At 52.8% G+C, this 26,327-nt stretch overlaps 1 protein-coding gene across 6 annotated transcripts in view; it reads left to right on the top strand.

Moving 5' to 3' along the window:
- Positions 1–26,327, top strand: part of CCDC88C (coiled-coil domain containing 88C) — a 132,532-nt gene that overhangs the window by 85,842 nt on the left and 20,363 nt on the right. For all 6 annotated transcript variants that reach the window (XM_070594429.1, XM_070594428.1, XM_070594434.1 and 3 more), the window contains 11 exons: positions 2,310–2,494; positions 7,332–7,469; positions 9,095–10,165; positions 12,194–12,321; positions 13,360–13,501; positions 14,434–14,622; positions 15,819–15,980; positions 17,196–17,473; positions 20,536–20,679; positions 22,614–22,800; positions 24,787–24,932. In XM_070594429.1, coding sequence (XP_070450530.1) covers positions 2,310–2,494; positions 7,332–7,469; positions 9,095–10,165; positions 12,194–12,321; positions 13,360–13,501; positions 14,434–14,622; positions 15,819–15,980; positions 17,196–17,473; positions 20,536–20,679; positions 22,614–22,800; positions 24,787–24,932 — 2,770 coding nt within the window. The remainder of the gene's footprint in view (positions 1–2,309; positions 2,495–7,331; positions 7,470–9,094; positions 10,166–12,193; positions 12,322–13,359; positions 13,502–14,433; positions 14,623–15,818; positions 15,981–17,195; positions 17,474–20,535; positions 20,680–22,613; positions 22,801–24,786; positions 24,933–26,327) is intronic.

Here is a 26,327-nt window from a genome sequence, read left to right as displayed (position 1 = left end):
GTCTGTGCTTTGCTGCCTGGGCGGTGTGCTGGGGCCCAAGGGTTTCTGGAAGGTGCGGCGATGCCTGCTCTGGAAGCTCAGGTCCACCGGGGAGGACCACTGACCCCTGGAGGAGTGGAGAAGTGATGGGGGCTGCCCGGGACAGGCTCAGACCAGAAGTGTTTCCATTAGAGGCCAGGGTGGCTCATGGGGTCAGAAAGCCTCACCGATTCAGACCGTCAGTATGTTTTGTGAGCTCCTTCAGCTCAGGGACCATTATTTATTCTTGGTGTTGCCAGCTCCTAGCGCTTAGCTGGTTGCTAATGAGCGTTGGTTTGAGTGATGGCATAATGCAAGCAAAGCTTAAGTGTACTTTTGCACATTTGGTATGCTGGTTCTTGAGTCAGAAAGACCTGACTTAAGTCCAGACTCCTCCACTCGTCAGCCAGGTGACGTCTTTTAAACCTCAGTTTTCTCATCTGCAAAATAGGGGTGATGGAGCTGCCTCCCAGGACTGCTGTGAGTGCCCAGGGAGAGGAGACAGAGGAATGTTACGCGGCGCCTGGCCCCCAGGGCGTCAGTGAAGGACGGCTGCTCTTACTGCTCTTGTCTTAGTAAAACACATCCAGTTCCTCTGGTTGCTTGGGGTGCTAATGAGCGTAGCACTCAGTAAAGAACCATTGGCTGTCTTGGAATAAACTGTTATGTCATCGTAACAGCCTTTGAGGCACTGGCTTTTGTGGAAAAGGAACTGAGGCTTGCAATCAGTTCCGTTGTTTGACTTGGAGAGCCTTCAAAATTATTCTCTGTGAGTACAGAGGTTCAGTTTGGGATGATGAGAAATTCTGGAGGTGCATGGTGGTGATGGTTGCAGAACCATAGTGTATCTAATGCCACAGAACGCACACTTAAAAATGGCTAAAATGATAAATTTAATGTATATTTCACCACTACAAATGAAAGTGTTCTTTTTTTCATGAATGCTGCAGAGGTACCCTCCGGACGATCACAGGCTCTGAATTAGTGGGATTTTAGTTTAGGTTAGTTGCATTCGTAGCACGGTTGGGACGAAGCCCTCCATGCGTGTTTTTGTATGTTGAGAGCATGTGTGTTCATGGTGTGTCAGCGTTGGCACTGGGTCGGGCCCGCGGACCCTCCATCCGCCCCCGCCGCTGTGCTGCCTGTTGTTGCTTGGGGTCCTTAGGACCTTCTGTACTGCTGTCCCTGGTGCATGGTGAGAACTCGAAGCGGGGTGCAGATGCCTTTGAGGCCTTCGGATCACCCTGAGGGTCTGAACACAGGTTTCCAGCTTAATGTGCTTGCTGTGAAAGCCATGCCCTGCTCCAGCCCGTGTGCCTCCAGCCCCTGGGGTGACGAATGAGGAGCAGGTGGGTATGCAGCCGTATTAGTAGTACAGGGTGATAAGGCTCCCGGAGCTGAGTAGGTGGCACTGTGGTGAGACAGGTGAGGGACCAAACAACCCCGACCCCTTCTTTGGAGGGCTTTCACATGTGTTCTTTTTTCCTCCCTAAAAAGCCCCATGACTTACCCAAAGTCATGCACCTGCTCCTGGCAGGATGGGGCCAAGAACGCCTGTTCCTGCCTCTCAGGTCTATACTCACTTCTCTGTTTGCATTCGAGCTATTTAAAAGCGTAGTAAATACTTTACCTTTGTCTGTCTTTAGCGTATATTTTCATCTCACTTAGAATTTTTAAAGCAATTTACATATTATCTCATTTTTTTCCAATATAATTGCAAAATTACAGAATGAAATCTGTGTCCAAAGGACCTTATCCAGGGGTAGCGAGTGTTAGGCATCCATACCCACACAGCCGTACCACCCCTGGCACACATAACCAGTCAGTTATCTGCCCCCAGCCCCAGCTGAGCCACCCAGAGTCCCACTGCTCTCAGAGCTGGCACAGAAACTGTCACCTCTTTGCCGTCTCTGTTTAGTCTCTACAGTCCTTGAGTTCTACAGTCAGGTTAGCAGCTTGGTGAAAAACAGTTCCCAGCAGTGGCACAATCTTTCACTGTTGCATCAGCTTCTCCACCGTAACTTGCCTTCTTCTTAAGCTTTGGGTGGCTCCCCTGGCAGACCCCAGCTGAGCCAGCAGAGGGGCCATAACTGCCTGAGGAACCTTTGGGCATGGACAGCAACAGCACCCAATTAAATGGTGTCGGGGGGCACCCAGCTGACCCGTGGGAGCCCTTCCCAGGCCCCTCAAACCTAGGGCTCAGGGGCCGGTGGCCCCATCTCATGGCTGGGGGCAGAGAGAGGGAGCAGAGGCTCTTGGAACCCAGACTCTGACCCGACTTCGTGCTTCAGCCTCCAGGAAGTCGTTTGTGTTTGAGCTGAATGAATGCGCCTCCAGCCGCATCCTGAAGCTGGAGAAGGAGAACCAGAGCCTCCAGAGCACCATCCAGGGGCTGCGGGACGCGTCCCTGGCGCTGGAGGAGAGCAGCCTCAAGTGCGGGGAGCTGGAGAAGGAGAACCAGCAGCTCAGCAAGAAGGTAACCCTGCCGGGAGGGCAGGGAGCTGCACAGTCTGCTCCCCCAGCCCTGGTCTGCGGTATCCAGGCAAGTAGGTGGCCCGGCAGAGCATTCAGGTGTCGGTGAGGATGCCCAGCTGGGAGAAACGCAGAATCCAGGGCAGCCGCAGTTAGTTATAACAGGAACAAGAGTGATCGTTGAGAAGAGTCAGGAGGCAGCGTGTGTGTCCCTGCACCGCTGTCTGAGGGTGTGACCCAGACATGATTGACCTCCGTGTGCACTGTTGTCTTCATCTATGAAATGGGATTAATGGGGAACCCACCTAACAAGTGTTATGAGGATTATATGAGTTAATGTGTATAAAGAGTTCATCACGCATAGTAAGTGTTCAATGAGAAAAGAGCAGTGCACTGTTAAGAGGCATGGGATGGGGCACCAGGAGAGGAGGCGATCGTGTAAGACTTACACACATATATGTGTGTGACCATTAATGGACCATTTTAGGGCATCAGTGGTAAAACAAGACCAGTGCTCTCTACTCCTTCTCGGTTTGTGGGATGGGGAAGAAGAGGTGGCTGAGCTGTCTTTGCTTCAGGACAACTGCTGGGTCTTCCCAGTAGCACAGTGGAACTCAGACATCTGGGGGAACAGACAGAGCTTACCAACAGTCTTCATTCCGTGTTTACGAGGACCCCCATTCACACAGGGATGCAGTCTCAGGTGCAGGAAGGGCCATCAGGAGGCTGGGATCGTCTCCGTGTCTTGGTTATTCCAGGTCATAGGGCATTAGTACACCTCACCCACACTGTGGACAGCAGTTACGCTGTGGGCTGTGTACGTGTCAGCTGCCAGGTTCCAGCCGAGGGAGAGGGCACAGCATTCTTGCTTGCTGACCACCAGGCAGGACTGGCACTTTTTGGTGTCTGAGTGCCTGTCAGCCTGCCCATGAGTCCTGCCAGTGTCACTTGCTGAGGCTGCATTGGCTGTGGGGGGACTATGGGCTGCAGCATGAGACTGATCCTGCCTCTGCTGGTCCTGTCTCTGGGCGAGGCGTGGGACAGCTGCCTCCTCCTGTGAAGTGGTCTCTCCAGTCCCCTCCTGGGACCTCCCGGGCTCAGTTACTCACTCTTCTCGTCCCTTTGAAGCATTGTGTGCCCTGTAGCATGTTAGCTGCCAAATAGTTTGTCCTCTCTTTGTAGGACAATAGAAACCCTGCATCTCACGCTACATCTCTCGATGTGAGCAGCATGGGGAAGGCGGCTAGACGGTTTGGTTTTTCGGTTCATGTGGGCCTGGCACAGGAAATGTGTTTATAAATGGCAGCCTGACCTCTGGCAAGATCAAAAGGAATTGGCCTTTAGAAAGATGAGAGCCGCTGACTCCGTGGGTCCTCACGGGTCTGCCACAGAAAGCCTGCAATATAACCTCACTGGCCCAGCTCCCGGCAGGCCTCAGAGGTAACCACTGCTGTTCTTCCCACCGTGTGGTCCACTCCAGCCCCTCCTCTGCACAGACAGGATTGGCGCTGGGTGCTGCCTGCTCGGCATTACTCCTTAGCGCCCTGCCTTGGGTCCCAACATCCTGCTTCCTCTCTGGACTGCTTCCCTGGTGGGACACCAGCCTCTCCTGCTGCAGCCCTCGGAAGGCCATGTCTTAGCACAGAGTCCCCAGTAGAAGGGAAATGCCGCAGTTCCCAGAGCACAGCTGTCCTGTGTCCAGTGCTGGGAGCCCTGGGAATGGGGCCCTCCTGCCCAGTGGAGTGCCTCTCCAACCTGTCCTGCTCAGCCCACCCAGGGCCTGGCTGGGTCTGTCATGACTGGCACAGATGGTTTTGCTTTCTCTCCCAGAGGCTGGCATATGACAGGTGCTCCCTAACATTCGATGGATGCAGACCTCAGCACCAGCAGGAGAGGTCAACTCCAGGCTCCTTTGACTCTAACCCAGCTCGGCTCATGCTGAATTTCTTTTCTCCAGCCTCAGCCATCCCACTCCTCCCGCTCCTCCCCATGTAGTGTGTCTGGGTCACTAGCTGACATTTCTCAGACAATTGGTGAACCCCCTGGGCCAGCTGAACCCACAGGAGACACAGCCCTGACACCTTCCTGGAGCAAGGACAGGCACAGTCAGCCTCAAAACTGACTTTCCTGGAACAAGGACAGACACTGTCTTGGGACAAGTCTAAACAACCCAGCCACTCTGTGAGGTGTCTTAGAAGGAGAGACGAGGGTCAGCCAGGACACATGAGCCTGGAGGCCCAGACGCCCTGGGGCCAGCCTGCTCTCCCTGAGCGTAGCCCAGGCTGCAAGCTTGCTTAGGTCTGACGTGTCTGTGAGGACCATAGTTCCCCAAAGTCAGTATCCTTTCCTCTAATTCACAAAACTTCCATGACCTGAGAGAAGCTGCCCGCTCGTGTGTCTGTAACTTTGCGTTGATATCCTGAGAGTTCATTCCTTGAGCCAAGAAGAAAAGAATCTTTATTTTCAGAGCAAGTGGGGGCAGCCCTTTTGGGGCCTTTCATCAGAAGACAAGAGCAGCCCAGGAGCAGAGAGGCAGGACCCTGGCACCCACGTGCCCTGGGAACCCAGAGGTGCACCACATGAGCCCGCAGCCCAAGCCAGGTGCCTTAAGGAGGATGGCAAACCCTCCAGGGCCAGAAGGGCTATAACCAGCCCACATCTCAGCCCAGCGAGCTCACCCAGGGGGCACCGAGGTTCTTCAGGGATGGGCAGGAGTAGGGGCTTCAGTTGCACAGCAAAAAGAACCAGAAAAGGAGGAAGATGGGGGGTGGGGAGCATCCAGCAGTGGGGGGTGGGACATGAGGAAATCACGTCTTCAGACTAGAAGGAACAATGATCAGAAATGCCACGGTTGAGTTAACAGTTCTTTCTCTGGAAAAGAAGGGGCAGCAGGGTCAAGTATTAAGTGAAGGTCACACCACAGGCCCCTGACACTGAGAGGGAGCGGGGCTAGGGATCGGCCCACCAGTGTGCCTCCAGCTCTGCCTCGTCCTCACTGAAAGGCCTTAGGCAAAGCACCGAGCCCCTCTGGGCCCTCTGTTCTCTGTGCCATAGTCAGTAATAACCACTTAGTGCCTTTACACCTTGTGACCAGTCTCTCGGGCGCAGGCCCCACCCTCAGAGGAGGTTCCTGCTGAGTCCCAGGCCTTGTGCTAGGAAGGGGGCCCAGATAAAGATAAGAAAGACGCTGTTGCTTTTGAAAAAGACTCAGACACGTGGTGCATTATAGTGCGTTTTCCTGTTGGCCCCGGCTGGGTGAGGCTCACCTGTCCTGGGGACCCCAGGTTGGGGCAGGGGGCTTGATGTGCTGACGGTGTGATGTGAGAACACCAGTGTGAGCCCCACTGGGCCCAGCTCTCCCCACTGATGGCGGAGGAAGCTTGGCCGGCTGCTTCCTCCCAAGGAGGTTTCTGACATTGCTCGGACCTGTGAGGCAGGCAGGCGGGGCGGCCCTCACCCGAGGAGAAGCAGGCTGTCTGCTTTCAGCAGGAGCCTGTCCAGGAGATTTGTAAACCTCTCCGTGCAAGGCCCTAGCCCAGACAGGTTGGAGTAGAGCAAGCTCTCTTTCTGGCTGCTTATTGGGATCACTGCGCATCTCTGGGTCCTACCCCCAGAGGTTCTGATTGGCAGCCTGAGGTCCGGGATCTTTGAAGCTTTCTTTGAGAACCATCTGATCTTTGAGGTGCATCTTTTTAGAGCGGTTGTCCTGAACCAGGACATCAGGGCCACTTAGGACCATGTCAAAATGCAGACCGACTAGGTCAGAAACTCTCGGGGTGGGTGGGCCCAGCACTTTCCCAGGGAGGGTCGGCTAACATTGCCGCACCCGCCACCTGCTAGGCATGTTCTGAGCACTTCACACTGACAAAAGCTCATGAAGGTATGTGCTGCTGGCCCCATGTCAGTTATGGAAACTTGCTTGTGGTCTTGTTGTTAGTAGCAAGGGACCAGACTCTGAGCTCTTGTCCCTCTGACACCAGAGTCATGCCTTTGTCCCAGCTCCTGTCCCCTGTGCTAAGGAGTTTGGTGTCAGCAGGAAGGGGCAGCAGCAGCCTTAAAGCCCTTGCAGTTCAAACAGCAGCAGCGTGGGCATCGTCTGGGAGCTGAGTCTCAGGCGCTGCCCTGGACCTACTGAGTCAGAACCTGCATTTACCGTGTTGTCCAGGGGTTAGGCACAACAAAATGAGAGAAGCACTGAGCTGAGTAGTTCGTGTTTTAGGAAGCTTGGGCACTGGTTGATCCCAGCCAAAGTAGCTGGCTGTCAGAGAGGTGATTGAGCGGTCGTCCAGGAACACAGGATACTCTCTGGCTCCGGAGTCACTGGGGGTGCAGGGGAGCAGAATGGGTAGAGAGGACAGGACTTGGTGACAGGTTTACTTGGAGGGTGAAAGGAAGGCAAGACAGATCAGAAGACCACTCTGAGCACCTGGTTGAATAGGAATGTCACCAACCAAGCCAAGTCCACACAGGGCGTCCAGTGGTGGTGGCTGGTGGCCCTGGGGCATGTGGTCTGACCCTCAGGAAAGTAGACGAGGCCTGAGATAGAAGCAAGGGACCCAGGAGCAGTTGAGCACGTGGCGCTGAGGGTGAGGAGAGGTGGGCTGGGAGAGGGGCTGACCGATGAGTGCCTGTGACCTTCCTCTCTTTGAGGAGCTGGAAGTGCAAGTCGTGGGCTGAGTTGATGTGGTCAGGGGTGTGGGGAGGTCACTACAGAGCAATACCGGGACATTGAGAAGTGGCCTGTTAAAGTGTTCTGTGGGGCTGACAGGTTTTTGCTTTGTTTTAAAACAAGCTACTTTGTGGAACTGACTTTTGCACGGGCGCGTCTTTTGGCTCTGCAGATTGAAAAGTTACAGACCCAGCTGGAGAGAGAGAAGCAGAGCAACCAGGATTTGGAGACCCTCAGTGAGGAGCTGATCAAAGAGAAAGAACAGCTACAGAGTGACATGGAGACCCTGAAGGCGGACAGAGCCAGGCAGGTAGGTGCTCCAGAGCGAAGCCGTCTCCTGGGGGAGAGAGAGAGTCCAGGATGATAGCCATTTCCTGGTGGTTTATCAATGATACGTAGCTTACCAGTTCCCTAGCTTAGCTGCAGCTCAGACCAGCAATTCTCAACCAGCAGTCAGGGAATGGGATGGGGAGGGTGGATTTTGCCTCCCAGGGGACATTGGCAATGCCTAAAGATGTTTTTGGTTGTCATGACTTGGGAGAGGAAAGAGGAGATGCTCCTGGCATGTGGAGGGCAGAGGCCAGGGATGCTGCTAAACATCCTGCAATGTACAGGACAGCCCCACAGGACAATGAGTGATCCAGCTCCAAACATCTGTGGTGTCACTCTGAGAACCCTGGCCAACCCCCAGGGTTGATTTGCCTCACACTACAGCAGTCCTGGGCAGGCACTCCAGTGCTGGTGCAGTGGCGCAGTGATGCCAGCCAGGAGACAAGCCTTTTTCTTCCTGCTCTGCCAGTCTTAGCAGCGGCTGCTGAAAATGCTCAAGGAATGGACAGGAAGAAGGTGGACAGCAAAGGGGCAAGGGAAGCCCCCCACAGGACCCTCTGTCAACATCTCGTTGGCCAGATCTGCCACATGACCACCCCTAGCTGCAAAAGAGGCTGGGTATCAAGTGTTTGATACCCAAGCATTTAGTTTTTTTTTTTAGACAATTTTTTTTTTTTAAGATTTTATTTTATTTTATTTTTTATTTTTCTCCCCAAAGCCCCCTGGTACATAGTTGTATTTCTTCGTTGTGGGTCCTTCTAGTTGTGGCATGTGGGACGCTGCCTCAGTGTGGTTTGATGAGCAGTGCCATGTCCACGCCCAGGATTCGAACCAACGAAACACCGGGCCACCTGCAGCAGAGTGCGCCAACTTAACCACTCGGCCACGGGGCCAGCCCCCAAGCATTTAGTTTTTCAGCTTCTGAAGTAGAGCACAGGGAGTTGGGATGGTGCTACAGATGGTGAGAAGACAGCCAGGACCCCTCCCCAGCTGTGACTTACGGTCTAGAAGGTACTCTGACAGGTGACAAGCAAGGTGATTTCAGACTTCTGCTATTGAGGGAATAAACGTGGTGCCCAGGGAGAGAATCCTGCTGGGTGCAGGGTGCTTTAGTTGTGAAGCAAGCCTTCTCTGAGGAGCTGATGCTCACACTGAGCCCTGAAGGATGAGAAGGAGCCAGTGATACGAAAGGCTGCAGGGTGGAGGGTGGTGAGGCCAAGGGAAGTCCATGTGCAATGTTTGCAGGGGGAAAGTGGGGTAAGGGGGAGGCCACAGAGATGGGCTGCCAGGTCATAGGGGTCCTGCCGGCAGGATAAAAAGTACCGAAGTACCGAGGGACATCAGTTTCCTTGTTTTAAGGAAGAGGGAGAGATGTGGTTTACGTTTCTCAATCATGCTGGCTCTGAATGTGTTTTGACTTGAACTAAGTATTGACTCCGTGCACTTCACCTGTTTATGCATCAGGCCTCTGGAAAATGTTCGGACGGTTTTGGGGTGTACCGTGGGATGGTCTTTCGGGGCCTAAATGTTAGTCTCCCATTTGGACCCAAACCACTGAAATATGTTCATGCAGCAGCTCGAGTCATTCCTGCTGTTTTCCCGCAGATCAAAGATCTTGAACAAGAAAAGGATCATCTCAACCAGACAGTGTGGTCGCTGCGGGAGAGGTCCCAGGTCAGCAGCGAGGCCCGCGTGAAAGACATTGAGAAGGAGAACAAAGTCCTCCACCAGACGGTGACGGAGACCAGCAGCAAACTCAGCAAGCTGGAGTTCGAGAAGCAGCAGCTGCACAGGGACTTGGAGCAGGTGAAGGAGAAGGTGGAGCGGGCGGAGGAGCTGGAGAGGGAGCTGCGCCGGCTGGAGAAGGAGAACGAGCAGCTGGCCAAGAAGGTGACGTCCCTGAAGACGGCCACCGAGAAGGTCGACGCCCTGGAACGCGAGAGCCGGGGCCTGGCGCTGGAGAACCGGAAGCTGCGGAAGTCCCTGGACACCCTGCAGAACGTGTCTGTGCAACTCGAGGGTCTGGAGCGGGACAACAAGCAGCTGGACGAGGAGAACCTGGAGCTGCGCAGGATGGTGGAGACCATGCGCTTCACCAGCACCAAGATGGCTCAGATCGAGAGGGAGAACCAGGAGCTGGAGCGGGAGAAGGAGGAGCTGAGGAAGAACGTGGAGCTGCTGAAGGCGCTGAGCAAGAAGTCCGAGCGCCTGGAGCTCAGCTACCAGAGTGTGAGCGCCGAGAACCTTCGGCTGCAGCAGAGCCTGGAGAGCAGCGGCCAGAAGGCGCAGGCCCTTGAGCAGGAGCTCGGGGAGCTGGAGGCGGAAAACCAGGTCCTGCAGCGGGACCTGGAGGCCCTCCGGCTCTCCAACAAGCAGCTGGAGAGGTCTGAGAAGGACAGGAAGGCCCTGGAGCAGGAGGTGGCCCAGCTGGAGAAAGACAAGAAGCTGCTGGAGAAGGAGACGAAGCGGCTGTGGCAGCAGGTGGAACTCAAGGACGCGGTCCTGGATGACAGCACCGCGAAGCTGTCCGCCGCCGAGAAGGAGAGCCGCGCCCTGGACAAGGAGCTGGCCCGCTGCAGGGACGCGGCCAGCAAGCTGAAGGAGCTGGAGAAGGACAACAGGGACCTCACCAAGCAAGTCACCATGCATACGAGGACGCTGACGACCCTAAGAGAGGTGAGCTGGGTGCAGGCAGCGCCTCTGCGGGCAAACGGTGGGGTTGGTGTGTTTGCCTGCAGAAGCCGGGCACTGCATAGTGTGTGCTCCCAGAATAGAAGGGATGTGTGTGTCCTCTGTGAACGTTTTCTTGATTCTAAACAGAATGATGCCTGCAGGTATGAAAAACCAAGTGAAAATCACCTATTATAATACTCTTACTGCCCAGAGATAACCACTACCAATGGTTTGCTTGTCTTATTCGATCATTTCCCCTTGCTTGTGTCTACACATGCTTGATATCCTAATTTCTACACCCTAATCCTGTTCTATTTTTTACTTATGTCTTTTCTCATTACGTTAAAGAGATTTCAAAGCCACCATTTCTAATGGCTGCAAGGTATTTAATCCTATAGGTTCTTTGATTATTTTTTGGGTAGTTGGGCTGTTTCCAGTTCTTTCCATTATTTTAAGTAACATTAGACATCCTTGCACACATCCACCTTCATGAGTATATCTGTTTCCTTTGGATATAACCCCAGAAGTAGAATTACAAGATCACTTTATGAGATATGAACGGTTTACAGTTTCTTGCTAAATGGGTGTCCTCCTTTTCCCTGGTACTTTCTGCATGGGTCATCTGGCATTCCTTCAGTACGGAGGATGAATAACTCTTCTAGTCAGCAACTTCAGCACCTGAGTAGCCAGCACAGAAGTTGTGTCTTGCACATGTGGGACATCTGTGTGGCTGTCCATGGGTCACCTTAAGCACAATAATTCAGGTACCTGGCTGCTTCCATCCTGTGGCTCAGCCATCCCATAGTGGAGGCCTCTTGTGGCTCCTCTGCACGTGGCAGGTGGACAAGGAAGAGAATGAATGAGAAGGACCGCACTTTGCAGGGCAGAATTCAGTCGCACAGCTGCATCTAGCTGCAAGGGAGGCTGGGAAGTTTGTTCCAGCTGGGTGCTGAGGAAGACAGGCAAATAGATTTGGTGAACACTGAGAGGTCTCCATGTTCCACAAAGATTATCAGTGCAGGCGGGTCAGCTTGTTGTGGGGGAGAGAGAGAAAACATGACTATGACCCATATAGCCCCTGCCTCTGTAAGCATAGGTTAGGATATGCCACGGTAACAGACAACCCCGGAAGCCCGCCAGCTTACTACATCAAAGGCTCACTTCTTATGACAGTCCAGGTGACTCTCCAGGGAGCTTGTCCTCTGTGCTGTGACTCAGCAGTCTGGACTCTCTGAACTTATGGCTTCACCATCTCAACACAAGGTCTGGGCAATTGCTATGGCAGGCGACAGGCAGCTCAAGGTTACACACCAACTGCAGGCAGGAAGTGACCCACCTCGCTTCCATAGCCCATTGGCCAGAACAAGTCATCTGGCTTCTGCTAACTGCAGCATGTCTGGGAAATTTAGGGGGAAGGGACAGAATGTTTGGCGAGCACCACTGTCTGTCACACTGCCATTCCAGGCCTGACAACTTGGTAGGGGTGAGCATGTGTGTGACTAGACACCAGGCACAAAGTGGTCACTACCTGGAAAGCCACGGAGGTATGGAAGGAAAGTGGACGAGAGTACGTGAACCACCTACATGAGATCAACACCCACTTTTGCAAAGTAAACCAGAGTTTAAAATAAAATCTTTTTCCACTTTATACTTTTTTCTGTTTCAAATTCTCTGCAACGAGCATTTAATTACATTACTCCATGGAAACAGCAGTCATGTTATCACAAATCAAACCCGCTACTCAAAGGTCAGCAAAACTGTATTTTAAACACACGTTTTGGATGTGTTTGGAGCACATTAGATCCATCCTGACACAATTCCAGGGGGCTGGAAAAGTACATATATCCCTTCCCTTTGGAAGACGTTCCATCCACCCATCCCCATCGATCCACCTGCTCAGCCCTCAGAACACCTGAGTCAGCTGTGACGTGAGAAGACAGTTGCCCGGCCTTGAGGAGGGTCTGTGGCCTGCCCTCCCTGTGGTTTCTGCTGGGATCCCGTCCCACACGCATCTTCTCGCTGTCCCTGCAGGACCTGGTGCTGGAGAAGCTGAAGAGCCAGCAGCTGACCAGTGAGCTGGACAAACTGAGCCAGGAACTGGAGAAAGTCGGCCTCCACAAGGAGCTGCTGCTGCAGGATGACAACAGCAACAGCGACACGTGAGACCTCCCGCCCCTGTGTGGTCTGCAGGCTCTTAGAGCTCACACCCCGTGGCCCACGTGCTCCACGCCCTCAGCTGAGAGCTCCGTTCTCTCCTCACAGCTGAGGGCCTGTTGTCCTTGATGTTCCAGGTCTTCTTCCTGGAGCTTCCCACGGAAGAGTGGGAAGAGATTCTTTTCTCCGATAAAAAAAAGCCTTCTTTTTTTCTTTAAGCAGACTTTATTTTTTAGAGTAGTTTTAGGTTCGCAGCAAAATTGAGGGAAAGATGCAGAGGGTTCCCCTCTACGTGCATAGCCTCCCCCACTGTCAGCATCGCCCAGCGTGGTACACTTATCAGACTCCATGAACCTAATTGACACATCATCATCACCCCAAATCCATGGATTACATTGGGGTTCGCTCTTGGTGTTGCACATTCTGTGGGTTTGAACAAATGTATAATGACGGGTATCCACCGTTACATAGAATATTTTCACTGCCTAAAAATCCTCTGTTCCACCTATTTTTAGCTCCCTCTCTCCCTCACCCCAGCCGGTTAATTTTTTTTTAATTTAACTATTGCAGCCTTTGCCTGCACTGCTTTCTTAAATGATCTCATTTTTCAAGGAAATCTAATGTCTTGCACTTTGCTGGACTTGTGACTGACAAGTTCCACATACCAGATAACGTGACACCTTTGTGGTGTGGTGAAAAGGCCACATGGACTTACCAGCTAGCGTAGCACTATCGCCTTGGGCAAATTGCTTAACCTTTCTGAGACTCAGTTCCCCCATCTGCAAGAGGGCCATAGTCATACCTCCCTAAGACGATGGCTGCAAAGCTGCAGCCGTGATGTTTCATTTGAAGGTGCCTCCAGCGGGTCTGCGTGGGAGAGGGCTCTGGATGGCGTTTTGGCTCCTGTAGTTCTTCTGGGCCAGTGGCTGCAGAGTGATGAAAGGAACCAGCTTGATGCGGGAGGGATGTGTTGTCAGCTGGGAGATCAGGAGCTTGTGGGTAGAAGAGGCAGATAAATGATACTGTATCTTTGTATTTTTCAGAAAATACAAGATTTTGGAGGGCAGAAATGAATCAGCTTTAAAAACAACACTAGCCCAGAAAGAAGAAAAGATTGCGTTCTTAGAAGCTCAGGTGGAAGAGAAAGCCAACCTGAATCACCAGTTACAGAACGAGCTCCAAGTGGTAAGAGCTGGCCCCTTAGGGACAGGCTTTTGGTCCCAGCTGCGAGGTCCCTGCCCCGCTTTTTCCAGCCCCTCACCTGGGTAGCAGGGGGTGGCCTGGATGCTGGTTTCCTGGAGCAGGTGTGGATGAGCTGCCGGGTACTGAGGGAGCCACCATCGGACCCATACATGTCAGGGCTGGACAGAACCAGAGTGAGACTCAGAGGCCTGGGGGAGGGGAGGCGGGAGCTCAGAGCAGTGCCGAGTGTGCTGGGCGGGATCTGGGGACAGTGCTGAGAGCCCCGCATGAAAGTGTGAGCATTGGGCACCCAGCAGAGGCCTGCAGAGTCTCATGGGCACCTCAGATGGGACAGAGACAGGTGCACAGAGGCTTGCAAGGATGTGCACGTGTCTGCTCTCAGCACACACATGTCCTCCAACACTTGCACACACGAGCCCTCCACATGTGTGTTCTCCACACACGTGCTTTCCACAGGTACTTTTCCATCTCCCATCTTCAGATTCTTGGCACGTGTTTCTTGGCTACGTGATTGAAGAAGGAATTTAGAGCAAAGGGGGTCCTAGAGCTAGAAGGGGCTTCATAACATCGCCTGGCCCGTATTCCTGAGGCTTACCTCCGTTTTATGGAGCGGACAGCCCAGGCTCAGGGAAATGAGAAGTTCTTGCCACAGTCACGTGGCTAAAGTTGGGACTGAGGCAAGATGGGTCCCAGGCCAGTGCCGTTTCTGTCATCTCTGGAAGGAGGGGAAACACGCAGGACAGAAGTTATGTATGCTTCCCCCAAAAGCAGAAGCCGAGTGTGTGGCTTGTCAGCAGTCGTGGGTGTTGCTGAGGAGATGGGTTTGGTGAAGGGCTGTTCTCTGGCCACTCATGTGGGGCTCTGAGCTGGCCTCTTCCTGCCCCAAGCCCACTTCCATGTTCTCATCCCTGCAGGTGAAGAAGGAGTGTGAGATGCTCAGACAGAACCAGCAAGAGGGGACGCACCTGCAGAACTCGTTCAAGCACCCTGTGGGCACGTTGGTCACTGGTCACCAAGGGAAGGAGCCCTGGGGGCCCAGCCACAAGGAAGCCACAATGGAGCTGCTCCGAGTGAAGGACCGGGTCATCGAGCTGGAACGGAATGTGAGTGGCTGCCCCAGCCGTGGTCACTTAGAGAGAGAGAGAGACCATCCTATTAATGTCCCACTCATAGAACGCCATTACTGTAAAGGATACGGGATGTCAGAATCTGTTGAGATTTATGCAGATCTAGTTGACTGCTTCTTGGGTTGTCTCAGCAAGTCCTCTGAGCTCCTTTTCATTTGAGGTCCCTCAGTGTTTCTAACATAAAGGGGTATTTGGACATTTTCCCCCGGCACCTCGCTGCCTACCCGTCAGGCTCGGCCTGTAGCCTGTACACCAGCACTCTATTTCTGCAGTGTTGTGTTCCGGTGCTCAGTACCACGGGTTGGCAAACCACAGCCTGCCACTTGTTTTTGTAAATAAGGTTTTATTGGACCACAGACACGCCCTTTGTGTATGTATTGTGTGGGGCTGTCTTCCCGCTGTGCTGGTGGAGGTAAGTGGTTGGGAGAGAGACCACATGGCTGGCACGCCCAAAAATATTTACTGTCTGGCCCTTTACAGAGAAAGTTTGCCGATGCGTGTCTAAACCCCTGATTTTGTTTGACTCTCCCAACAACCTTATGAAGTAGATAGTGATGGTTTTCATTATTTGACAGATGAGAAAGCTGAGACAGAGTTTGAGAGACTTGACCCGGAGTCCCCTGCTAGTAAGGGGTGGCACAGACTGCAAGCCCGTGTCCTGGCCCCCAGCCCAATTCGTGGCATATTTTACACGGTCTTCATCAGTCCAATGGAACATGAACTGCCTTATTCCACCTGCTGTCACTCCTGAGTAGGGTGAGGCTGTTGCCACAGGTTTTGACTCCCTGTCCTGTGCTAGAATCCCACAGAAATACGTTCTGGGAGTGTTCAGCAGAAAACAAAGGGAAGCATTAGAGAAAGGACGAGGCGGCTTTAACTCCAGCTTGCCTGTGGCTCACACTCATTCACTCAGGTTCGATGCAGCTTCTCCATTATTTGTATTCATTTCTATCTTGAAAGCACATACAAAAAAAAAGTTGGGTTTTTTTCTTTTTCCACCTCTGTTGATTATCTTTTCCAAGAAAGGGATGTGTTACTTCTCTGCCCTGGCGGACTCTGTCTTTGGCCCCCCAAGCGTCACCTCTTGAGCCTTCCTTGCCGCTCAAGTCCCTGTGGCCGGTTAGTGTTTCCCGAGCCGGAGTCTGATCGACCTCATGCCTCTCTCTCCCTAGAACGCGGCCCTGCAGGCTGAGAAGCAGCTGCTCAAGGACCAGCTGCAGCACTTGGAGACCCAGAATGTGGCCTTCAGCAGTCAGATCCTGACCCTGCAGAAGCAGAGCGCCTTCCTGCAGGAGCACAACACGGCGCTGCAGACCCAGACGGCCAAGCTGCAGGTGAGGGCTCGGCTCGCAGGCCCAGCGGGTCCCGAGCCCGGGGGGTGGCGGGGGGCGGGGGGGGGGGGGGGATGTTTCTCTGTGTCTCCTGGAGACCAGCCGGGAGCTCTCGGACTCTTCAGGCGAGCTGGACAAAGCGTGGGAGAGCTTGGGGGTTTGTTCTGTTTTATCTTTAATAGGCTCAATGTGAACAGGGTTCCTAGCCTCAGGGTCTTTGACGGTGGTTTATAAGCTGTTTACGTGATGGAGCCTATACCTGCAGGGGCTAAAACGTCATATCTCTGCTTTTACTTGTGGTCTTGTCTCTTTCCCAAAAGCATCTTCCTTGAGGTGTTCTAAGGAATGACTTGGAAAAGAGGTTCTGAGATCAAATAAATTTGGTTCAACAGAGCCTTTCTTAAGCTACTGTGAATTTTTATCTCCATGGGGACAGTGGGGTACGAAGTGACTTCCAGGCGGTTGAGAGCATCTGGCAAAACCAGTGGTCTGTGCCACCTCTTTTAGGATGTTGGTTTTTATTTATGGCTCATAGATTGTAGGAAAATGAATTATCATTTATTAAGGCAGTCTCTGAGAAAAGTGTTTGAAAATATATAACTGAGGAGTCAGGGACAATAAAGGAAATTTTTGGCAGAGAGGTTGGGATTTGTTCTATTAAAACAAAAAAATAGGATATTGGTTTGCAGTTTATTTTTCTTGGTTTGTTGTTGTGATGTCTTGGGTTTTGGTATCAGGCTAATTCTGGCCTCAGAATGAGTTGGGAAGAATCATCTCTCCAGTTTTCTAACAATTTTGCATGTTGGGTGAGTGTTCTATAAATATTAATTAGGTTAAATTGGTTGGCAGTGTTCAGGTTCTATATCCTTACTGATTTGCTCTCCAGTTGTTCTAGAAAATAGGCTTTTAAAGGACTCAAAGAGGGTACCCAGGGAGCTTATCCAGAGAAAGAATATAATTTGCCCAGAAAAGGTCCTGTTGTGCAGAGCGGCTCAGGACTCAAGCCCCATTTGCTGGTCCCTTTATGCTGTTTCGGCCCCTTCCCAGAGCTGTTCTTTAAATTCTGGGAGAACTGTGCTCCCAGTGGGGTTTGGCCACCCTGAGAGTCCCTGTTATCTCGGCGTCTGCCTCCAGCACCTGGCCCCGGTCCCTGGTGTGGCTCCCTGGGGCCTGCCCACTGCACACAGTGAGGGGGCATCTCCTTCTGCCTCTCCGCAGGTGGAGAATTCCACCCTGAGCTCCCAGAGCGCCTCGCTCACTGCTCAGTACACGCTGCTCCAGAACCAGCAGACGGCAAAGGAGAGCGAGAACGAGACCCTGCAGAAGCAGCAGGAGCAGATGTCGGCCGCCTACGAGGCCCTGCTTCAGGACCACGAGCACCTGGGCGCACTCCACGAGCGCCAGTCGGCCGAGTACGAGGCCCTCATCCGCCAGCACAGCTGCCTGAAAACGCTGCATCGGAACCTGGAGCTGGAGCACAAGGAGCTCTCGGAGAGGTGGGGTGGGAGGGCTCCCCCGGGCCCCTGTCCCCGCCTCTGCTCCCTCCGCGTTTCCTCTTGGCCCACTGCTCTGCATTGTCTGGGGCACCTGAACTTTCCCGAAGGGAAGTAACTCAAACGTCACCCTCAGCGCCTTGGGGTTTGTGCAGCTGGAGAGGCAGGAGGGCCCTGAGTGGAGAAGGGGGTACCGCGGCCGGTCCCTGCTCCCCTCAGGGTTCCCTCCTCCCCTCTCTTTCCTTTCCAAGCCAAGAGTCAGGAGGAAGTTCACCCCTGCTGCCAGTTTACAATGATGTGCTTTGTTTTTGTTTCCCAGGCTTTTTCTTCCCTATCAAGGTCTGGGCTGCTGCTTGCTGTTTTTTGACCTTTAATTATGGGAACTTTTGAATATATGGAAAGTAAACAGAGCAGGATAGTGAAACCCCCATGTGCCCATCACCCAGCTTTAGCGGTTATCGATATTCTGCCATCCTCAAGTTCCATCTATACCTCCCACTCTCCACCGCCACGCTCCTTTAAAATCTACATACATTGAAATGCACAAATCTCACCTTTGCACTCTTGACAAATCAGCGACCTAGGTTTTGCACGCATTCAGGCAGCCAGCATGGTCTGAGCTGCTGTCCAGGCAGATCTCTGATTGTGCCAGGTCCCTGGGCGGGTGTGGCAGGACCCAGAGTCTGGGGGGAGGTATGGTTGCACGTGACTCTAACGCAGGGGAGAGAGGCTCTCAAACACGTGGCGTGGCATGGGGGAGTGGTTACCCCTTCCTGGGCTTGGGAGCTGTCCCTGCTGACAGTGTTCCCCTTGACTCAGCCTCCACAAGATGCTGAGCAAACGGCATGTCTTGCTGGGAGCAGCTGAGGTGCAGGGCATTGCCATCACAGAGACCCAGGAAGGTGGTTGACCCAGTGAAGACTCCTGAGGGCATCTGATGGTGCTGTGAGCTCGGGGGTGATGACATTCATTCAGTCACTCATGCAAGACTTCCTTTGGCCTCTGTCTAGAGTCCTCTGCCCCCTTTACCCACCCAGATCTCCATCCTTCAGGGGCTGCTGAGACTCCTGCTCCTATAAGACTTGCTGATCCCTCTGTCTACTCTGTTTCTTCTGCCTCTTGGCATTTCATCTGTCTCCTTCTGCACCCGACCTGTATTCATGCAACAGTTAGTGAGTGTCTACTGTACCTGTGGTGCTGTGTGTAGACACGGCAAGGGATAGTCCAGGATAGTGGACTAAAGACGCAGAGCAAAAAAAGTGTTCACACAACTCTGAAACTAGCGTGATGCCCACACTTGGCACACACTTCTGTGTCTGACTCGTTCCATCCTGTTGTACATGATAACGTCTTTTGATATTCTCAGTTCCGTTCAGTGGGGGAAGGTTTTGGCAGGTGGAATTTGGCCTGGCTCTGAAGGAAGCGTTCACTGTTGTTTTGCCTAGATTCCTTGCCCAGTACAGTGTCCTGGAGTACTCGGGATTTTTTGTTGGTAGGACATATGACCGGAGGCTCCCTTGGTCTGTCTGCAGGAGGGCTGCGGGTTCGGAAGTGTAGGTACCTGGAACACAGGGATGATGGTTCTTACTGCGTTTCATTGGAGACTTGAATGAGACACGCACTCATTCCTTCCTTTAACACATGTTGACTGAGCGCCGTGCCTCGTACCAGGGATTCAGTGGGGAGCAAGACTCGCACGGTTTCCGCCCTATGGTGGGGTGGTTGCTAATGGTTGGAGGTGTGCTTCACCAGTGTGCTTTTCCAAGACATTCCAACAGGGAAGCAGGAGTTGGGAACCCTAATGGTCAGCCTGTGGCCCTCATTTGTCAAACCTGGGTGATTTTTTCCAGAATCATTAACCTGGATGAGAAAGGTCACTGCCCTGAAAGCTGGCAGAGCCCCCAACCCCCAGGTTTACCCTGGGGCAGCCTCTGCCCTGTGGCTAACACTGCACAAACGTCCTCCCTACAAGTCTTGGCTCAGTCACATGGTGCGGATACAGCTGATATGGGGGCCAGGGGTGGGCGTGATGGTCGGGGGAGCAGGGAGAAGGTCTGAAGACCTAAGCCTGGACAGCTGGAATGCTGGGCGGTCTCTGTCAAACTGTCTCTGAGTGTGAAAAACTCGGGAAGGGGGTCTGGAGAGAGCGATTTGCCTGAATAGGGAAGATTGAAAGGTGGTGCCTCAGTCACAGCCTGGACTTGGCAGAGCTTGGGAGTCGTCCGTGAACACAGAAGGTTCCAGCAGGTGGGAGGAACAGCCTGGGGTTGTCAGGGACTCCATCCTTGTGCTCTGCTGCCCTCCAGAGGCGGCTGTGCAGTAACCTATAAAGATTGAGAACAGAGAAGAAAATCAAAGGGCCGGGGGGAGGGGGAAAACTGTGGGGGAGGGTAAGGACTGGGTGGGAGGGCTTGAGGAAAAATTGTGTGTTGGGGGAGGAGAGGAGGGGTGAACAACTGGCCGCTGACAGCTGCTCTGGCCCCACCAGGCAAGCCTCTGTCCCTCCTGCAAAGCCAGACCAAGAACAGGGAGATTCAGTTCCTAAGGGGAGGGTGGATGGCTTACGCAGCCCCTGGTGAGGAGGCTCGATCAGCTATTGTATTCGCTGTTCCGTGCAGTGGAGTTCAGCTGTTTATTCTGTGGTTTCTTTTAGATGTATTTGTGCTTAGTGAACCACCTGTAACTTATTTATAACTCCCTGAGACACGGGTGTGGATCTCAGCAAACAGTCATGGCATTCCCAGGTGGCTCAAGGAGGAAGGCTGCTTTGACAGGGAATCGAAGGGACCATGGAGACGTGTCGGGTGGGAGGAAGAAGACTCCTGGCTCCAGGGCTGGGGAGACCCCCCCCCCAAGAGCTGGCCCATATGTCTTTCCCAGCCACGTTCTCCCATTACACTGCTGTCCAGCCTCACTCCCTGCCCATCCCCCTCAGCTCTGCGGAGAGAAGCCACCTGAGGAACCCTGTTTTTTCGTGGGGGGCTTTGCAGTCTTCTGGGGTGTGTGTTACCTGTAGGAAAAGAGGGCCCAGGACAAGCTCCCAGCGGGTGTGTCCCCACCAACAGGCACAATGACATGCTGAAACACAAGGCAGAGCTGGACGAGCTGGAGAAGGTTTTGCACACGGAGAGGGAGGCTCTGCAGCAAGAGCAGAGGACAAACGCCATCGCCACGAGCGAGAACCAGAGGCTGCGAGGAGAGCTGGACAGGTAAGCGTGCGGCGGCATCTGCTGTCCAGGCGTCCATTCACACTAACTCACTTAGCCCCACTGAGAGAGGGTCAGATGAGTCCCCTGATAACTGTATGTTTCTACAAATGCTGTCATGTTAACAGGGATAGTGGTGAGGTAGAAGGGAGCTCCAGCTGGTGGCTGGGATGGAGGGACCTGGGACAGTGCCTTGTCTAAGTTTGGCGGTCCTCACTCACATCCCCCCTCGTGATGATGACGATTGTTACAGGCACAGGTCCATTCATCATGTAAAGTAAGCTGCACAGTGATCTCTTGAAGGAGGTTCAGTCGATCCTCATTATTCACAGATTCCCTAGTTGTGAATTCACTTGCTGAAATGTATTTGCAACCCCCAAACCAGTCCTGAACATGCCCAGAGTGGTGAGATACCTGCGTCTTCCATGCACGCATTTGCAGCTGAGGTTGCACAGGCGCTCACCCTCTGCCTTGTTTCAGCCCTCATTCTACAAACAAACATCCTTTCCGCGGTCTATTTATTGCCGTGGTTTTTGTATTTTTGTGCTTTTTGGTGGCGATTTTGCTATTTAAAGTGGCCCCAGGTGGAGTGCTGGAGGGCTGTCTGGTGTCCTAGGCGCAAGGCTGTGATATGCCGTATGGATCAAACACGGGTGGTAGACAGTGAGCTTTGTTCGGGCGTGAGTGATGGTGCTGTTGGCCATGAGTCTATTACATTAGGTATCTTTAAACAGAAACCTACATAAAACGAGCCATGTCTTGATCAGTTGACAGGAATGTTGTGACCACAGACTCACAGGAATCTCCTGCTGTGTTTTCCCTACAAGCAGGGGTTCACTGTCACTAATTGCTTGTTCACAGCAGCTTTACAGAACGTCACGGCCGTGAATAACGAGAATCAACTGGACTGTTATTACCCCCTTTTTGTTTTCAGATGAGGAAACAGGCTCAGAGAGATTAACTGACTTGTTCGAGGTTGGTGCTCCTAGTTAATGGCAGAGTCAGGATTTGAATCCAGGTCTTGACTCATCCCAGAGGCACAACCATATGAAGCTGGTTGCTCCCCAGGTCCTTGTGTTGACGTGTCCCCACGGCCACGAACTCAGGTGCCTCCAGTGTCCAGGCAGGTCAGGCACATGGGGAGAGTTCCAGCGACTGACCAGACAGTGACATGGAGAATACACACGTCTAAAGGTCGTCAGCTGGGAGGCCAGCCTGGGGCTTCCAGGTCATCCTTTAGTTTATGCTTTTTTCTTAAGAGAAGCTGGACATCTGAATGTTGATGAGAAAATTTCCAATTTTTAAATATTGACAAACTAATTCATTTAAAAAAAAAAAACTATGCAGGCCAAACGATACCTCTGTGTCCAAATTGAGTCTGTGAGCCTCTGGTAATTTGAGCTTTCTGATATAAATGTTCCCCTGGGAAACCCCAATTGGATAATAGTTATGATGATGGTGATAATTTTAGTGGATTATGTAATACCCCAGCAGCTCATGTTTTATTTATCTCGGGAGTTGGAATTAGAAAAGGGCTTGGAATTAGGGAGAAGAGCTGGGCATAGACGTAGAGTTTTAGAGCAAAAGTGTTCTGGTTCAATGTTTTAAAAAAATGTTTTAACAGCAGAACCCTTTTTTCCAAGTAGGTGAGTATCTCAAAGCCTTAAATATAAGAGATCGTAACAGTGATGCCCTATTGAAGTGGGTGGCTGAGCCTGCCTGTTCTGTCTCCCCTGGTTCCACGCGGGACACCAGGGGTACCCCCATAGAACCCCCAAGAACACAGTTTGAAAACCACCGATTTTGTTCAGCCTCCTCATTGACATGTGAGAAAACTGTGGCCCAGAGAGGTTGTGGTTTTGTCTAAGGTTGCACAGCTGGAACAGAGCCTGGGAGCTCTCTTCAGCCCCTTGGCCCTATGGCTCTCCACCCCGCAGGGTCAATTTCCTGCACCACCAGCTGAAGGGGGAGTACGAGGAGCTGCACGCCCACACCAAGGAGCTGAAAACCTCGCTGAACAACTCGCAGCTGGAGCTGAACCGCTGGCAGGCCCGGTTCGACGAGCTGAAGGAGCAGCACCAGAGCATGGACATCTCGCTGACCAAGCTGGACAACCACTGCGAGGTGAGGCCTGGGGCTGGGCGGGGCCTCAGGACACGGGGGCTAGGCCCCTGGGCCCACAGGCTTGGGCTCAGCAGGGTGGTGATGGGTCCTGGTTGCTGCCTGCTCGAAGACTGGGTGTGAGGGCGGCATGGAGGCCAAGAGGAAGCCAGAGACGTGTGGAAGGGGTGCGGGCACCACGATTGTAGGGCTCCGGTAGAAAACACTTCCCGTCTGACCTTTGCCTCTTGTAGGGTCAGGGGAGGCGCGTGGAAGCGGCTGTTTTATTTCTGTCCTCGCTGCCGTGTCTGCACTGCCTTCCATTTCTTTCCTGTCATTAGCTGCGCTGTTCTGGAGAAACGGCATGAATTTGCCCCCATTCTTGGGTCTCGCTGCCTGGTTCTGGATCCTGGGGCAGTCAGGATGGAGCTTACTTGGGAGTCCCCTGGTTTCCAGAGGGGCAGGGCTGTCCCTTCTGGGGCACTAGGCTAGAAAGTATCTTCTTAAGCAGCAGAACTTCTCAGAGGAAATCGTAAGCAGACCCCAGGACAGGTAAGATGGGCAAAATGGATCAGGCAGGGGAGAGCAGCCAGGTCCCACCCCAGCCCCAAGATGCCCTGAGGACAGCCACCCACCCACCCCGGGACACAGCTCCTCTCACCTTTTGATATGGAGAAGTGCTCTGAGAAGCCTTTTCCTTTGAGCCTGAGGGGGCTCTGTGGAACAACACGGATGGGAAAACCGAGGTCTGGGGTGCCAAGATACCTGAAGGCCGTGCAGGGCTGGTGCACACACACAGAGGAGATCGGGCTGAGACAAAGGCAGAGAGGATGCCTTTCCCACCGTGGGCTGTGCAGTCACAGGGACCAGGGCCTACAATAGTGGGTTGGAACCCGTCTGTCTGAAGCCAGAGCCTGTGATTTTCCCACCACACCAACCATGGTGGCATTCTCTGGAGCAGGAGGGGTGAACTTCAGCCCACAAGTCTAATCCCACCCAGTGCCTGTTTTTATACGGCCGTGAACTTAATGGCTTTTATGTTTTTTAATAGTCGGGAAAAAATCAAAAAAAGAATAATATTTTGTGGCAAGTGAAAATGAGCATCCATAAGTAAGGTTGTTTTTAGACGTGGACACACCCATGCGTTTGCCTGTTGTCTGTGGCTGCTTTCCTCCTGCGGCCACAGAGCTGGGTGGTTGCAACTGAGACCACCGTCTGGCCTGGGAAGCCTCAGATATTTACCGTCTAGCTCTTTACAGAAAAGCGTGCTGACCCTGTTCTAGAGCAGAGCTGTTCAATAGAAATACAACGGGGGCTGGCCCCGTGGCCGAGTGGTTAAGTTCACGCACTCCGCTGCAGGTGGCCCAGTGTTTCGTTGGTTCGAATCCTGGGCGCGGACATGGCACTGCTCATCAAACCACGTTGAGGCAGCGTCCCACATGCCACAACTAGAAGGACCCACAACGAAGAATATACAACTATGTACCGGGGGGCTTTGGGGAGAAAAAGGAAAAAATAAAAAATCTTTAAAAAAAAAAAAAAAATAGAAATACAACGCAAGCCACAATCATAATGTAAAATTTTCCAGTAGCCACATTAAAAAAGAAACAGATGGGATTAATTTATTTTATTTAGGCAGTATATTTAAAATATTGCCATTTCAACATGTAACCCCAAAAAACTTATTAATGAGGTATTTCATATTTTTTTTCTTACAGTAAGATCTTCAGATCTGTTGTGTGTTTTGCACTCGTAGCACATCTCAGTTTTGAGTAGCTGGGTTTTAAGTGCTTGGCAGCCACATGTTGCCAGTGGCTGCCGGATTGGACAGGGCAGGTGCAGAGGGAACTCAGCTGTTCCCGTGTTACGGGCTGTATTGGGCCTTCCAAGTGTAGGTAATACTGAGATGGACATCTTTGTGCACGTGGCCTTTCCCTTCTTTTAGAAGCTAGAGTCCCAGCAGTGGAACCACGGGGTCACAGTCTGAGACGTTGTTGATCTGTGTTTTAGCTGCTCGCCCGTCTCAAGGGGAACTTGGAGGAAGAAAATCATCACCTCCTGAGCCAGATCCAGCTGTTGAGCCAACAGAACCAGATGCTTCTCGAGCAGAACATGGAGAGCAAGGAGCAGTACCACGAGGAGCAGAAGCAGTACATGTAAGGGGGTCTGGGGGTGATGCCTGTCGACAGAGGGGTCCTGGCTTCCCCACCTCACACCAAGACCGGTGATGTTCTGGGCAAAGAACTGTCCCTGGGCCCGTTGGCGTCCTGAGGGCAAGGGGACAGACCATCCTACCAGCTCATCCTTCTCTTGGTTTCCCTGGAATGGTTCTAGATTTCCGCAGGTGGTAGTGGTTAGTTTTTGCTTGCTTTGCAAAGACACTGCCCACTGCCAGAAGCTTCTTAATCTGCTTTTAGAATTTTAGAATTCTGGGGGCCAGCCCTGTGGCCAAGTGGTTAGGTCTGCTTGCTCCACCTTTGGTGGCCCAGCGTTTTGCCAGTTCGGATCCTGGGCGTGGACATGGCACCTCTCATCAGGCCACAGTGAGGCGGTGTCCCCCATGCCACAACTAAGAGGACCCACAACTAAAATATACAACTCTGTACTGGGGGGATTGGGGGAGGAAAAGTGGGGGGGGAAAAAAGAAGATTGGCAATAGTTGTTAGCTCAGGTGCCAATCTTTAAAAAAAAAAACAAAAGAATTAAGTTCACTTCTAAAAATATGATAGTGCTAATGAGAAGTATCTTAGGGAAAGAATTCAAATCAAAGACTGAGCTTAGGTGCTGTAACCTATCTCTTTCTATCTCCTGTGTCTGTTCTCCCCTGGATCACCTGGGGAGTGGGTTATTGATGTGACACTTGTCCTCCCTCAGCTGGTATTTATGGAGTGCTGGCTTCAGCGTAGGCCCTGGGAGGTGCACAGAACCAGTCCCCTGATGGCCAGGAACTAGAATAGGGCTGGTGGGATGTGGAGCACAGCTGTGTCCATACCAGACAGATGTTCAGGAGCCACACGGAGGTGTGGAAGGAAGCGTGGTGGTGGGAGTTGGGGTTCTGAGCAGACACGGGATGGGGAGAAGGCAGGCCAGGTGGAGGGACGTGTGGTGGAGCACGGCAGTGGTCTGGGTGCAGGCAGGGTGCAGGGAGCGTCAGGAGAGAAGGCCGGAGAAGGAGGCCAGCGCTCAGTGTGGAAGGCTTCCATGCCCGGCTAACAAGTTTGGGTTCATTGGGAAGTGTTTGAGGCCTAGGAAGCTGCCAGACATAGAGGTCTGGAGGAAGAGCCGTGGTGCTGGAAACTTCGTGGTTTGGAAGTCGAGTAATCCAACGTGCATCTCGTGGATCCAGAGTGGTTTTCACCACTCCGCGCTGTGCTGGTTGGACTGTCCTTCCACGTGACCAGGAGTGGCTGGCCAGGCTGGGGAAGAGCAGACCCGCTGGCAGAGGGCCGTGGACACAGCAGATGCCGGCGTACTGTCCTGGCTTTCTCCGATGTAACAGTGCTCCTTTGTTCTCCTCCCAGCTCCATCTGCTCGTCTAGAGTTGGCTCTCC

This window comes from Equus przewalskii, chromosome 25 (genome assembly GCF_037783145.1).
Source record: "Equus przewalskii isolate Varuska chromosome 25, EquPr2, whole genome shotgun sequence".
NCBI classification, from domain to species: Eukaryota; Metazoa; Chordata; class Mammalia; order Perissodactyla; family Equidae; genus Equus; species Equus przewalskii.
The sequence above is the reverse complement of the archived record's forward strand: the minus strand, read 5'-3'. Positions and strand labels throughout refer to the sequence as shown.